The 16,201-nt window shown below is 36.8% G+C and overlaps 2 protein-coding genes across 4 annotated transcripts in view; one reads left to right on the plus strand and one right to left on the minus strand.

Moving 5' to 3' along the window:
* Positions 1-9,984, plus strand: part of BRAF (B-Raf proto-oncogene, serine/threonine kinase) — a 65,395-nt gene extending 55,411 nt beyond the window's left edge. For all 3 annotated transcript variants that reach the window (XM_032222105.1, XM_032222106.1, XM_032222107.1), the window contains one exon: positions 451-9,984. In XM_032222105.1, the coding sequence (XP_032077996.1) occupies positions 451-473 (23 nt within the window). In that variant the 3' untranslated portion in view covers positions 474-9,984. The remainder of the gene's footprint in view (positions 1-450) is intronic.
* An 832-nt stretch (positions 9,985-10,816) lies between these two features.
* On the minus strand, positions 10,817-14,900 carry NDUFB2 (NADH:ubiquinone oxidoreductase subunit B2). The gene is made up of 3 exons (XM_032222171.1): positions 14,740-14,900; positions 13,370-13,514; positions 10,817-11,171 (listed from the first exon to the last, which is right to left on the minus strand). The coding sequence occupies exons 1-3, from the start codon at positions 14,835-14,837 to the stop codon at positions 11,100-11,102; spliced, it is 315 nt and encodes a 104-aa protein (XP_032078062.1). The 5' UTR covers positions 14,838-14,900; the 3' UTR covers positions 10,817-11,099.
* Positions 14,901-16,201: the final 1,301 nt, after the last annotated feature.

Raw genomic sequence — 16,201 nt, forward strand, 5'->3', positions numbered from 1 at the left:
TATTCCATCTACTTTCTGACTTCTAAATTAGTGAAATGTTAGTTGTTTAAAGAGCTCCTGCTATTCACCCTCCTTTTAATATTTGGCCTTTAGGTTTCAGTTACCATTATGTTAGATCTCCTAACTTTGTAAGCTAAAAACACATGAATAGGAATCATAGAAATATATAGGATAACATTTTCTGGTTGCAAATTGATTAATAGAACCTCTTTTACAAGCTCTTGTAAGATGGGCCAGGTTTATTTTACGGATTTTTAAAAATATTTTGTTTGAGTATGCTTTTATTCCAAACGTCCGAAAGATCCTTTGGCACAATTAACTATTAACAGTTTCATTTCTCCCTAACAAGATGTCCGGTATATAGTGTCAAATCTATACTGGATAAAGTTTCTGTCTTCCTGATGAATTAAACCTAACTTTTAAAACTTGATTCTTATCCTCCCTCTACAGGCGAATTTGCAGCGTTCAAGTAGCCACAGCATCATTGGCAGCAAATCCACTCTTTATTTTTAAAGTCTTGTGTTCCGACCGTTTCTTTTTAAAATATTCAGACTCGCTTGTGCTCCTCTAAACACTGCAGTTTAGAAAAACTATAGATCTGTACACTTAGATCAGATCAGAAGGGAGCTCCCAATCCAACCTTGGGTGGAAGGGAAAAGCTCTTGTTTGGGACAAGCGCTTTCCGCTGCCTCTGTGTCCCCCTCCAACAAAAGTCATGTGCATTTGAAGATCTCTAGTGGCTGCCTGTACCGTTGGCATCATTCCCAGGAAAGAGGGAGGGCTGCGCTTTGACTTTCTGGTGCTGTGGCATGATGAAGTTGGAACTCCTTCTGCATCATAGGCTTGGGATGATCTGCTGGCCGGTTTTCTCCCTCTAACAACGATTCATCAGAAGCTGAACATCTGATGAGACAGAGCTAATCAAAACAATCATCCTCTGGTTTGATTTTATTTTGTGTGTGTTTTCCTTCCCGGTGTGCTTACTGATCAAAAAACTAAGTGTGTTTCCTTTTCAATTGAACTTTCACTCTTTTGATTTCACAAAAATGAAAATTCAGTCAGAAGAGTCAGTCAGAGTCATTTGAAAAGGAAAGGCGATTCTGCACTTCCCAGAATTGCTTTTACCTCCTATTCAGAGCCATCCTTTTCCCCATCTTTTCCTTTTTGTATACTTTTGGAATGGGTTAGGAGCCTTTTTTTGTTGGTCCAGCAACAAATGTTTTTACAAAAGTGTAGCTAAGCTCAACACACCTGGCTTTCTTTTCATTTTGTATTGCAAATCTGAATCTCTGTTTTGCGTGTTGAACTTTTTGGGGATGCCCAGAAAGTCTAATACAGACTATGAATAACAAGTGTACCTATTTTAAAAGGTACAAGGTAGTGTCAGGTACCTAACGTTTCATAAGCAGACATTCTCAGGTTGAATTGAATACATTTCAAAAATGAAACCCAGCCACAACCTTCCCAAAAATTAGACATTCCAAAAAAAATGTGCTTTGGTACTTTTTATAAAAAAAGCAGAACTTTTAATCATGTTAACTCAGCAAACTGTGAATGAACATTGTGTGCATGAGAGAGAGAGAAAATGCAGCAAATTGGCTTTAATGGGAGTTTGCTGTTTTGTTGTTTTTCTATACAAATGGTACTTGCTGGATCAACACTACTCACCTTGCCTATCCTCACCTTTTCCCATGCAATTTCTTTTCTTGCCCTTATTTTGTATCCTTGGTAATTCCATTTTGCTTTTCTCTTTATGCCTTGTCCTTAAATTTAATTTGCAAAATGGTTTCCAGTTCTTGTTGTTATCCAAACAAGATAAAATGATACAAAAATCATACTTTAGGTTATCCCTAGTAGAATTATGAAACTCAATGAATTATGAAGTAAGCAGAATTCTCTATGGTGTGATGATTTTCCTTTTTTGGAAAAGGATAGTTGTGTGCCACTGGAAGAGAATTCATAAGAAAAGAAGCCTTATTACTCTGTCCTGCCCTGTATTTATAGGTAGGAGGCTGGAATAAGCCCCTGTGCTAGTATAGTTTCTAGTGGATGAAACCAGAGTATCTATGAAAAGTCAAAATTCAGAGTTTACATGTTGATTCTCCAATACTGCAGACCTAAAAAAAACCAAAAGATTATTTTTTAGCAAACTTTGTTTATAAAACTTGATTATTATTATTTTTTTAAAAACCTTACCTTCATGGTAAAGGAACTGTGTAGTGCATTTGATTTTTTTTAAATTGAAATGGGTCTTACAGAAATGGGAGCAAGAGGCGTAATGAAAGCATATTGTATATTCAGACACTAACAGCATCACTAACAGTGATGCATTTCTGCCTAAGCATCACTGAAGTTAAATGAAGTAATGCAGGAAGTTATAGATGTGTTCTTGGATGACTCCTTTTCACTTCAGTGATTGATCTGCTTTGGTAAAGCTTCCTAAGAATTTATTCAGAACAATAAGATTAAAACAACTTGTGTCGTCTCACAAAAAGTATACAAGGTTTGTTATAAATGTAAAGCACAACGCTAATGGTGGCCTGCAGTAATTTTTCAGAATACCAATTCTCTTTTCAACTCTTTACAGTTCCACTGCCTTCGTCACCACCACCCACCATCAGTAATCTCTCTTAAAAGGGTGAATATCATGGGTCAGTATGTTGAAGCATGCATATTGTGTTTAGAAGAGAGGAAAACTACAAGAAATCTTTGCTGTCTTCATAAATTTATGCAGAGAAAACATGATAAAGTAGTAAACTCCTTGAAGCCAATTCTTCTCAGATCACAATAACATTGATTTATTATTAGATTTATATCCCGCTTTTATTTTGTACAGCTCAATATAGCATGCTGGGCAGCAAAGAGTACTTTTTACTCCATTACACTCAATATAGACCAGTGTGGATCATTTGCTAAGGAATATTGAGCCACCTCATATTCTGTTGATTGATGGAAGGCAAAACCAATATTCATTCAGACTTCTTTCCTCCTCCTCTTCCTTAGATACTCTGTGTTTCTCCAGGAAAGCTATCCAATAGTTTATGATTTGTGAGGGTTATTAAATATTAGCATGACTAAAAATACCTGTGTTTTGCTTACATGCCATTAAGAAATCTGAAAAATATAAGTAATAATTGCAGTTGCTTCATCAAATTATGCAGCATTGAGTCAGTGGATAAAAGCAGTTCGTGAACATTCTAATTACACTGACTATTATTGCTCCAAAAGAATACATTTAGATAACCATTTATCAATGCCCCTTCACTTTTGAATCCCAAATTGTTTGATTTGAGATATTCTACATGTGCATCAGAAAAACAAAGAAGCAGGACTATACACCAATCACATTTCTATTGGTTGGTTGGACTGGCTGTACTTCCAGCCTTATCTTTTTAAAATATTTCTGCATTTATGTGTTCTGTTTCATCTTCTTTGGTGCTAGGATTTATAGCAATTGTTTTGCTTCCTCCAAGCAGCATATCCATGTCATTCCCACAAACTTCTCTAAAGTGTTGGATATTGACATCTCTTCTATACATGATTCCAGTATATTCCTTCCATCTTTGTTTGATCTTTTTTAAATTAGTTAGTCTGCCCACTGATGTCTTTTACATGTAGCTATTTTGAGTCTGAACTTCCTCCTGATTTCAGAGATCCTTTGGAAAACTTTTCTTATTTTTTGTGTTTGTTTCCATCTTCATTGTCTTTACACGTGTAGCAATAACACTCCTTGTCTTTTTAAACAGCTCACTAAAATTCTTTAGTTTCCTGAGATTTTTATCTTGGCTTTGGCTTCTCTTCTCTTGGCAAGTCTCACCAATTTTTTTGACACTTCATGGGGTTTTTTTCTTTTCTTTTTTTCTTTGTTTTTTTTTTCTTTTTTCATTTTGGTTTTTTTCTTGGCAGTTTGTTTTCATGTTCAGTAACTTTATTTCATTCCACGGTTTCTCCAGATCTCTATCAATGAGGTTCAGGACTTCAAAGCAATTTCTGATATTCTCCTTGAAAATGATAGGTACATGCCCAAAATCATTCTTCCAAAATCTGGCTGTCTTTATTCTTCCACTTTATCTTGACTTGCAACAGTTTGTGGTTTGTTCTGTAGGCAGCCCCTAACCATATCTTTGCTGAGCTAATTCACCTCCTTATTCCAGCAATGCAATCAGTTTGATTTCTTTGTGTTCTCTCAGATTATGTCCTTATACATAAGAGAAGATTTTGTTTGTTGAAGAACGTCTTAGCAATAAAGAAATTACTGAATTGGCAGAAACTGCTAAATTATTTTTCACTTTTCTTGGCCATAGTGTCTTTAGTTTTCCTCACTGTTGCCAACTATGGCATTCCAGCTTCTAACCATAAGCAGCACAACTTCCATGGAAGTTCTAACAGAAAGATAGAGTTGGAAGGAACTTTCTAGTCTTCTAGTCCAATCCTCTGCTCAAGCAGGAACTCCTTACTATCCTCTTCTGCATCACTGTTTAATAACCATATTATTAAAGGGCTGTCTATGAAGACTAACTTGTATTATTCAGTCATTGATTGCATTAATCCAAAAACTCTCTTTGCTTTCCTTCTTTGTTTTTCATGGCCTGGGTGATAAAATAGACTAAAAGAATCCAATTCCTGTCTGTTTTAACTCACTGATGCTTAGGACTTTAGTGTGTAGTTAATACTCTGTGTTGAACTTTTTCATGTTCATGCTTTTTACATTGCATATTCTCATTTCTGTCTGTAATTCTGTCTTTACAACTTTGGACTTTCCTGCGTGGCAACATCTACAACTAGATAATAAAGAAATTATGTTTGTTGTTTTCACTAAATCATTCATATATTTCTAGCATCTTCCTATATTGCTTCTCTCTTGCACAGATACTTGCTTGTTTTAGCTAGGTATTTGAGATTACTTCTACACCTTAGATTTTTCTAATAGATATTCACCATTTTTTATTCATTATGACATCCCTAAAGGGCCCAATCCCTTTTGTATATTCTCTCACTATCCATTCATGCTATCCAAAAAATATTCTCCCCCAGTTCCCCAAACTCATCCTTGGTTCTGAGTATTCACTGGTACATGTTGCGGTTATCACAGATTCATGGATTAATGTTTTAATATACATCTTCAATAACCCAAAGGGTGCTAGTTCCCACATGATAGCCCTTGAATTCATGGTAAATCCATCTTCAACAACTCTACAAGATCACACAGACTACTCAAATCTAAATCATTCTCATTTTTCTTAAGACATAACAATTTACCTATTATTCATTTTTATCATTTGTTTATAGTTTTCTCCTTAATTCCAAGTTTCAGTTCTTCCCCCTCATAGTATTGAACTATCTAGGATGCTTTATAATGAGATAGAATAAGACTAAATCAACTTTATTAGTTGTGCCCATGTCATATACACCATTTTCTGCTAATGATAAGAGTAATACATCTGGCATATTGACCAAAACATACAGCTTGGGTATGTTTTGGTCAATATGCCAGAAGTGCAACCAGATTCTAGGTTTACTCCAATGCACGGAAAGATCTGTAATCTAGATACTGCCTTGCAAGTCATTTGTAGGAAGTTATAAGCATGGATATGCTTTGATTCTGTCCATCTAAGCATAAGGCAAACTATTGATTGTTTTCCCCAATGTATATCTTCTACTGAATGAACTTAACCTAATTGAACCCAAAATTGGGATGAGAATATGAGAGTGATTCAGGTCCTGCATTCAAAATCAGTGTAGTTTGAAGCAATCAGGGCAGATTGGTAAATTAAATTTCTACAGAAATCATTACTTATCCAGAAAGATCAATTCAGACATGGAATTCTGATTTTCTAGCACAATATCCTGTTTTCTGGACCCAGTAACTAATGTACACAGCAAAATCATTTTAATATAATAATCTATCTTATTCTTTAATCAGGAGATTCATTATACTATCCCTTCAATTGACATTTGAAAGATTGTTAGAATTTGCCATTAGAGATGCTATTCTAAACACACTTAACCTAAGAATCAGTTCAGTTGAGAACAGTGAAACTGATTTCTGAGTAAGAATGTTTTACAAATTGATTTTAAAGCTATTATATTAAAACAGAAATCATCCTGGTCTTTTGAACAAGAATAACTGCAATCAGTACATTAATTCCAAATTAAAATTTCTTGGAAAACAAACAGAGACTATCATAATAGGAATGTGTCCTTAAACAAATTTTCTTGTGGGTGAACAAAATGGAGGTTTTTGTTAATTCCAGAATTAATTTTTTTCTTAATATGCTGTTTGAAATTGTGTTTGTTAGCTAATCATCCCAGTGGCAGCACCTACCTCAACAAAGGCTTATCCAGTTGAGAAATTCTACAACAAATGATAGAATGATAACATTCCTAGGCTTCACCTGACCTTTGTTTTTGCACCATAAACAGCAAAGCTGTGAATTAATGTTTCTGACTGCCATCTTTAACTGTATTTTAAAGGCTTTCCAGTATTATGATATTATTACTGGCAGTACTTCACCCAAAAAAACTAGACAGCTACCTATCCCAACATCCAGCTCGTAGTCTTTGTGAAAGAAATTTTTCTCCAGTCTTATGCTGCAATTTTCATCACGAAACTTCGTTTTGTTTTTGAGTTATTTTTTAATTAGATGTCTCAGTTTTTGCTTTGCTTTGGAGGAGGGGAATAGTTTAGATATGCATGCATATCTTCTATCTCATTGCATTCTTTTTTGAATGGTTACATGGTTCTAAGACTAAGCAACTTTCAATCCATTGTAAGAGAGAATGCTGCATAGCTGATACTGAGAGCATTTATTCTGAATTCAATCTAAATAATTTATTTCACTAGAGAAATTAAATCTAGTCTAGATTTAATAATTCTATGATTTCCATTTCTTTTGTAAACATATCACCCACATTGGAAAGGAGTTTGTCTGTTAAATATAATTCATGTTTAATCACCAATTGCATATGGAGGAGAAAGGCACCAATTTTTCCACGAAATTACTGTACACTAAACCATTAGACTTTTTATCCTTTAGATTGTCATTATTTCCCATTTGTAGTAAGAAACCTCATCAAAGAATTGCACATTTCATTAATACATACAACTGTAAGGTATATATTAATTTACAAATAAACTGTAAAATGGCTAGTAGCCTTTCAAAAAGAACAGGATGGTGGGTAAATTGTGAATTATTTTATTGAAGTTTAATTCAATTTTCCAGCTGTGGGCATAACTAAAAATGTTTGGTGCATTATTCTTGGTTTTTTCATGAAGTTTCACTAAGTTTTATTTGCAGAATTAGACGATCAGCAAAATATTTATTTTGCCTTTATTTTTGTATTGTATCAGCCTTGTCTGTGCTTGCACAAATGTTAGAAAATACATTTTGCTTTATAATGGGTCTCTCACGTTTAATCTGGGAAATTTTCCTTAACAATTTGCCAAATGGTTGTGCCTTTTGAAAAGCAAGTAAAAATGACCACAAAATTGAGATGCTTATATTACGGGACAGCAAATTTACTTTGACTCCCAATACACTACAGTTTCAAACTTGGGTAGAAATACAGGAAATTGTGCATAAAGCAAAATCTCCTGTTTAAATCTCAATAAAATGAATAGCGACTAGATCTCCATGACTGCCATTGGTCTTTTCTGGAGTATTCCAAATATACTGTGTTCATGTAGTATTTGTTCCCCAGATCAGCACTAAATCCCAAATTAATTGAAATAATAATAAACTTATTATTTATAAAATAATACTGTAGGCAAAATGGAAGAACCATTTTAAAAAAGAAAGAACATTAAACATACCTTTGAGGAAGGGTAAAATAGTTCAATAAAAGAAAATAAAGGAGGTGTGGAGACTACTATGCTAGTTCAAAGTTGTTGAGATTCTTGGTGAGAAAACCATCAAAGATTTGGTTCACTTGTTCCTCAGGAAACTTGTTGAACTGAAAATCTGTAAATCCCAACCTAGATTCAGTTACTATTTTGACATAATAAACTTTAAGAAAATATGGATAGTCAAGAAACAGTACAGGAACTGATGTGATTTGTAGCCTATTCCAAATTTATATTTGTGAGTACAGGTTTATTGATTGGTCCTTCCCACCTTCATTAGGGTTTAAGAGATATTAAATCCACTGGGATGTTAAACTTTACAAACACTTAATATCCACAGGAAAATATTTTAAAATAGAAAAATAAACCTTCTGTGCATAATCTTAAGCATTTCTTAAAATGTGAAAGACCGACCCACTGTTCTTGAAGACCTACTTCAAGATAAATTAGCATAAATTGCAGCAATTATATGTGTAAGCTCTATTTTGGCAGATGGAATTCTGAACCCTGACATTTATTTTATAAATATCAGAGTGATTTATGTTTATTATATTCCAGTTAAATATATCAAAAAGTAAATCTGTTAGAATTATTCCTGCTTCCTTTCTGTATTAGAAAAATATTAAATGGTTGAGAGTTTTGAACTGTTAGGCTTTCAGAGATTCTGTATTCTACTGGTTTATGCTGTCCACTTTTTTCTGTAGTGTGTTGGGATTCTACTAGAATGTCATTATCTACATACATTAGAGAGGATAAGTTGATAGGGAAACATTCATTCAGGCATGGGCTGAAATGGAAGAAAAATAAACCAATAGAGAAAAGAATGGGAACAGTGGGAACTATTATTTGCATTCAGAGTATGAACCTTGAGTTTAAGTTAACTTTTGATTTAAAAGATAAAAATAAAAACTTAAGTGCAATAAGTGTACTTTGAAATTTAAAGCTGTGAATGGTTAAAGAAATCCACCTCATTCCTTCCAGATTGTTTTTTCCTTTTGTTTTCTGTGATTAAAGTGGCAGTGATCAATATTATTTAGGATCATTCTCTCCCGGCTTTGGAGGAGAATGCATACATTCATGACAACCAAACTCCTTGGCTCACCCGTAATCCTTGCTTTTTACTTTTTTTATAAAATCGGTTTCTGTATGACAGCACTATCGTTCCAAATAACTACTATATCATAAAACTGGTGTTGCCTGTTGGTTGTCACGAATGTGCCAAACACCCAATTTTTACAGAATAAAATCGAGCTTGTTGTATTCCTAAGTAGTGTTGCTCTATATCTCAGTACAGAGCATATATTGTGACTGAATTACATAGTCATTGAGACTGAGCACTAGAGGCCCAACTACTGGACTGCAATAGCCCTTCTAGCCTAAATAGAGGAAGTTTGCTTTTGTAACCAGCACCTCTTGGGGCTATTAGGGACCAGTGGTGGGTAAAAAGAATTTCTAAGCAGCTGAAAACCATAAATTCCCCGATTTTCTGTTGTGTCTGGAATACAAAAAGGCTTTATCTTTACACTATTTTCCTAAAAGAATTTATATAAAAACGGTCAAGTGTTTGATATATGGATGGACCTTTTCCCCTTTTCAACTGTGCTGCTTTTCTTCAGTTAGGTAGGGAAATTGTACTAACTGGATATTCTCTCCACTGCATCATTGGAGAATTTCATTCCAATGACTTCTTACCACATGCACTGTGTTTCTTTCTGTGTGTTAATCGTCACTTCAGGGATTTGCAATCATGGAAAATGGTAGTGTTGTTCATGATTAGGACTCTGTTGTATCACTAGAAAAAATTCTATACAGGAGTGTGGAGATTATAGATATGAAGTCCTTTCCATAGGCTTTTCCATAACCTTTAAAGTGATTAGCAGAGAACCTTTGTGTAAAATTTGTCTAGCTTAAATACTGTAAAGTTAAATCCTATGGAAGTGACTGCAAAGATGAACCAAAAAAATTGCTGAACAAGGTTATTCTAACATGTTACTGAAAAGAAGAAATGTGTTTAATTAGTGCAGGGAAAATCTATCTGAACATCAAGATTTTTTTTTCCACAAATGTTTCATCCTCGAAAACTGCAATTTTGTTGCTTCCTCTTTAAGAGAAAAGGGTTTTTAAAAAAAAAAAAAAAAAAAGTAAGAGTTAAAAACAATATTTATGAGGACTGCACTTATAATTCACAGGAAAATAATTTTCAGCTTTGTTTTATTGATCACTGCAGCGTTTTCCCATCACCCAGCCTTTCCTTTTCTCCAGTTGTTGACTGTAAAAGCTTATACAGATTTTAATTGTTAAAATCCTCTAACGTAAATTCCTTTCATTTGTATTTTGAGCTTTTTTCTCTCATGTAAATTTGTACAGTGGGAAATATTGTCCAGTTTGGTTTAGCGAGCATGGAGACATACAATTAAAAAAAAATGACAGCTGAAAATTAAGACTGAAGAACTATTTGTGTAAAGTTATTTAAAGAACTCTGTATTATATAAAAGGTTAAAAGTTATATGTATTTGATGTGAATACTGCTATAATAAAGATTGACTGCATGGAGAACACTGCATGAAATCATTATTATATTATTAATATAACAAGGGTTATATTTGCGACTACATTGTGGGAAATTCAGAGTATTAATTGTATCAGTGAAATAGAGCTGTTAAGCAGGAACTGGATGTATAACCAGAGAATTAGCTCTGAATGTGTTTTTAAATGCAACACAGTAATATATTGGTAGAAACAGAGTGTAAAATAAAACACATGATCTGGCTTTATAGTTTATTAGTTAAAATTCATACTTAATGTAAAGCAAAATATATTCTGTAGTCTATAAACAATGAAGACAAATAATTCAGATGAATCTGTTTTAAGTAGATTTAAATAATTATTCAAACAGCATTTGAACAAGACTGTCATAACACAACTCCATCCTTTAGACCATATTCTAAATGCTGATTCAAGTGGTTTTTTAAAAAAATCTGCTTACTGTTATTTATTTTTTAAATGTATTTTGATGTTCCACATCTGAATAATTCCTACTGTTATTAGGAAAACAAATTGGTTGAAACAAAATACAAGGAGAAATAGGATAGTGAAATATGCTCCTACAATTGGGAAATAAATAGCACTGCAGACATTTCTGGTGTAGTTCAATTTTAATGTGATATTCCTTGTTTTGCAACAGTAGATCTTAATTAATGCTTTCTTATTAAGCAAATTATCATATTTTAAGAGCCACTTTGAAACCACATGTTTATTATTCATCATCTGGAGGAATTCCTAGCTCTTCATCTGTCCACAAAGAAGGATCTGGGAATGGAAAGTGACCCTGTTAGAGAAAAATAGGAAGTTTAACATTTTAGATTACTTTTCAAACAGAAAATTGTTTCACAGTCTTGAATCAGGCACTTCTGCAAGCAAACAAAATCAGATAATCCCCATTTTGGAGCATAGCTATAATCCAAAAATACTTCAGGGATACATTAAAGCTTCTTGTACACAGCTTTCTTCCCCTTCCAAATACAGCCTCGCAACCAGTTGAATTTTTTAGAACTCCTGTCAAAAATATATCGCTCAGTATGACAGAATTGGTGTTTTGAGGAAAAAATCTTAAAGCTGAGTAGAATTTTGAATTCCAATTTTAGGATGCATAAATAATTTTAAAAAGTCATATTCAGCATTATTAAGAGAAGCATAACAATTATCCAATTTGTATTTCATTAGCAGTTCTCTCATTAATAGCAATAGCAGTAGACTTATATACCGCTTCATAGGGCTTTCAGCCCTCTCTAAGCGGTTTACAGAGAGTCAGCATATTGCCCCCAACAATCTGGGTCCTCATTTTACCCACCTCGGAAGGATGGAAGGCTGAGTCAACCCTGAGCCAGTGAGATTTGAACCGCTGAACTGCTGATCTAGCAGTAGCCTGCAGTGCTGCATTTAACCACTGCGCCACCTTGGCTCATTAAGAAGTGATCTTGTTTAGTCAGCTTTGGCCTGAACAAGATACATTACATACAGTCTGTGGAATACGATTATTGGCTGATTCTTTTTTCTATATACTCCAGGTCACGTTTCTTATACTCTTGTGTGTACTGCATTACATAAGTGATCATTTAATGGCCACTCGTTCAGTGACCATTTGAACTTAAGATGGCATTGAACATGTAGTAGTTATGATTGGAGCTGGTACAGTTGTCCTTGACTTACAACAGTTCATTTATGACCATTCAAAGTTACAACAACAGTCGGAAAAAGTGACTTATGACCGTTTTTCACACTTACATCCATTGTACCATCCCCATTGGCATGTGATCCAAATTTGGATGCTTGGCAACTGACTCATATTTATGACAGTTGAAGTCAATGGGGAAGCCAGATTCACTTAACCATTTTACTAATATTTCAGTTAAAATAACCTTTCTCTGTTTCAGTTCTAGAATTTTTTGGCAGACGAATAACAAGTCCTCAAAAAAGACAATCCTTGTTGAAGCTGATGAGACTTGAAGAATGTAATCCTTAGATGGCCTAATTTGGGGTAAACTACACTAGAGAATTGTCTTTAATGCCATAAAAGTCTTCCTAAGATCCTAGCTCTGTGATGGCGAACCTATGGCATGCCTGCCACAGGTGGCACGTGGAGCCATTTGTCAGGGTGTTGCCCTGTCAGCTGGCATGTGCTCGCTGGCCAGCAGACTTCAGCCTTTTTTTTTTTTTTTTGAGGCCATTTTTCATCCTCCGGATGCTTCCTTGAAGCCTCCGGAGCGCGAAAAAACGGCCCTACGGGTAAACCAGAACTTTGGGAACGTACTTCCGGTTTGTCTGTAGGGCTGTTTTTCATCCTCCGGGGCTTTCAGGAGGATTCCCTGAAGGCTCCAGGGGGCTAAAACCAGCCCTACAAGCAAACCGGAAGTACGTTCCCAAACCTCCAGTTTGAAGGCCCCTGAAGGCTCCAGAGAGCTAAAACCAGCCCTACGAGCAATCCGGAAGTCCATTCCCGAACTTCCGGTTTGCCTGTAGGGCCAGTTTTTCACACTCCGGAAGTCTCGGGGGGGGGGGGGGAGGCTGTTTTCGCCCTCTCCAGGCTCCTATAAAGCCTCTGGAGCCTGGGGAGGGCGAAAAAAGCACGCCAAAAATGGGGGGAGCACTGGTCGTGCACGCATGCACGCTGAGATCTTGCACATAGCATTATGGGTGTGGCACGCCTGCACACGAATCCCCTGCGCTCCCCTTGCTTTTGGCACATGAGTCAAAAAAGGTTCGCTATCACTGTCCTAGCTTGATGCTCCAGATAAGGTTAAATACAGAACATGTTGCACTAAGTGAGCTCCTAGTCAGAGCAGCAGGATTCTACAAAGTGCTTGAGAGCTTTGAGAGATAGAACATGCTCCTGTGGTTCATATGTGTTAAAATAAAAATGTGACACAAGTAAAACAGAATGGCCTTTCACCCAGGTATTATATTAAAATATATTCTGTATTAAGAAAGCTATTGCTTTACAGTTGTTTCCAATCTAACAGCTCTTACCAGCACTTCATCTGGGTCATGCCAGAAGCGCCACAAAATCCAGAACCACATGAGACCACTGGATGCTTCACCGATGACTACTGCGAACCGTGGTGGTGGTGAAAATTGGCGGTACACAGTATTAATATGTGCACCTTCACTTGCCCTGCAAGACAAATTTAAAGTAGTAAGCAGTCCTTTAAATCTCAAGTGCATACATTTAGCAAATAAGGTGCTGAATACATTATTCCAATTGGGAATTCCTGTAGTATTGCATAATGCAACCGAAGAGAAGATAGTAGCATAAAGTAGCTTTCTGTAACAATTTTCTTGGAATTAACAATTTCAATACAATATAATCTGTATTTTGCCATTTAAAAACATATATCCAAAGTAGACTGCAGCATTTCTAAGATGCTTTAGAGCAGGGGTGTCAAACTCGTGACATCACGTAATGTAGCAGGATTTCCCCCCCCCCTTTCATTAAACCAGGCATGGGCATGGCTAGTGCGTGACACATCTGGCCTGCAAGTTTGACAGCCCTGCTTTAGAGCATTGAATACATCATACATTAGCCGATTAATCTTTGCTACCACCTAACGATGGATTTGTATTTTTACTATGGTGGAATCTGGATGAAGGAGAAAAAGGAGAGATTTAAAGAAAAAAAAATATTTTACAAGTATTTACTTCTGAAAAATGCACCAAAATAAACTTCTGGAAAGTAGGAAAATCCATTCCTATTTCATTGAGGCAGTAAAAATTTCAGAACCTACTGAGCCTCACTTCCTTGTGCAAACCAAGACCACCTAATTTGTGGCTACCCTGGGTGCATATAACTAGGTGTGATTGTTATTGTGTGATAGGCACAATTTGGCACAGAAACAATCACCATATATTGGACATTCAAAATATTTATGCCTTTTAATATTAATTAATGTATTTGGGGGTGTGTCCTTCAAGTCCAATTTTTACTCCTGATTGCCTGGACTAGTTTCTGAAGGGCTTTTTTGGCTAGGTTTTTCTGAAGTGGCTTGCCTTGTGAGCAAGAACAGTGGCGGGATTTGGGTTTGGCTAGAGAAAAGAAGAACTAGGGGTGACATGATAGCAGTGTTCCAATATTGGGGCGCTGCCAATAAAATCACACTTGGCCAATAAAGAATTCTTTTGATTCTTAGTAGTTAATTGTGACTTGCCTTAAGCAAGCTTGTGATGAACTGCACTGGCTGGGGAAGGTGCAAGCAGAGGCCCGGTTTTTCCCAGCAGCGCCCTGCATGGAATCAAGAGAGAACAGAGCCAGGCAGCTCCGCGTTTAAACCACCCACCGCCCCAAGCAATTCACCTTTTTTCCCTTCTCCCACGTTGCCCCAACCCCAAGCTGCCCCACTCACCGCCGCAGTCCGGGGCGCGGGCCTAGCTTGCCTCCGGGGCGAAGCAGTCGACTCAGCCACCTCAGGCCTCCCGTCGCTCGGCACAGAGGCCCGGCCATCCCGGAGGCCGCCGAGACCTCCTCCTGCCGCCAAGGTTACTTTACGGTAGCCAGGTTGGCGGAAGCTCCCGGTAACCCTCGCTCCTGATTGGCTGAAAGGTCTGCCCGTCTTTGGCACGCGCCGCCCCAATGGGAGTCGCGGAACGGAGGAGGGAAAGAACGGATGAGGGGAAGTTTTCCTCCGAGGGAACTTGGGCACTTTCGAGTCTGGTCCAGGAGCTATTGCCGCCGGGCCCCCTCCGGAGGGACCAGGGGAATCAGAATTCTAAGGGATAGAAAGTAAAGCAAAGTCTGTTCCAAGTTGGCCTTGGATTCCTGGAACTGCATGGACACAAAACTCCATGGATTCTACCAGGGGTCTCCAATCTTGGCAACTTTTAAGACTTGTAGACTTCAACTCCCAGAATTCCTCAGCCAGCAAAGCTTTGCTGGCTGAGGAATTCTGGGAGTTGAAGTCCACAAGTCTTAAAATTGCCAAGGTTGGAGACCCCTTGTCTACACCAAAGTCCAAGTCGTTTTATTGTAAATAATTTTTAAAAAGCCACCTCCTATCATTTTTTTTAATAAAATTTAAAACGCACGGAAAGGGTCTCCTCCACTGAAACGTTTGCAACCAAATTGCCAAGCTCGAGGTTCAAACCAGCAACATAACTACCAGCCCCAGCTATTAATATTCAAAGACATTTTCAATAAAATTTCAATATAGCCCTGGAACTTCCTTCCAGGATCCCACCAACTAACCCCGTCCTATTCGGCTTTGCTTTTTTTGAGATCCATCGAGAGGCGGACTCTTGCAAGGCACGCAGAGGGTTGTCCTCCCCAATAGAGGCGCTAGAAATGGTTTAGTTAGTCCGCGGTGCCTGATGGTTGCTAGGCAACGAGGTTGTGATTTGGATTCCGGTGATTTGGGAGAGAGACAGGCAAAGCAAAGGGGTGACCGGGGACAGCAGCCTACAAGAAGGTGAGAAGCGGTAAATGTGCATGTGCAAATATGATGGGTGAACGGTAAGCACAGTAGAACAAGATACCGCTTTGTTTCTTAGAAATAAAAAGATACAGATATATACTGTCTGTGGTGGGTTCCTAACCGGTTTACTACTGGTTCGCTGGGAGAGGGCGTTTTGCTCAAGAGCAAAAGTTTTGTTGTGCTGCATGAATGCACCTGAGTTAAACCAATAGAATTCTGTTCTTGCTCCCTAACTTGAAAATAAATCAGTACATAAAATATTAATTATTAGAGTTTGCAGCGATCCAACCAGCACACAAGTAAATAATTCAGCAGGATTCATTTATAGAAAAAATATATATACCATAATATAAATAATGATGCATGTATACAATACCATGCATCTCTTGTGGTAGCA

This window comes from Thamnophis elegans, chromosome 7 (assembly GCF_009769535.1).
Source record: "Thamnophis elegans isolate rThaEle1 chromosome 7, rThaEle1.pri, whole genome shotgun sequence".
Lineage (NCBI taxonomy): Eukaryota > Metazoa > Chordata > Lepidosauria > Squamata > Colubridae > Thamnophis > Thamnophis elegans.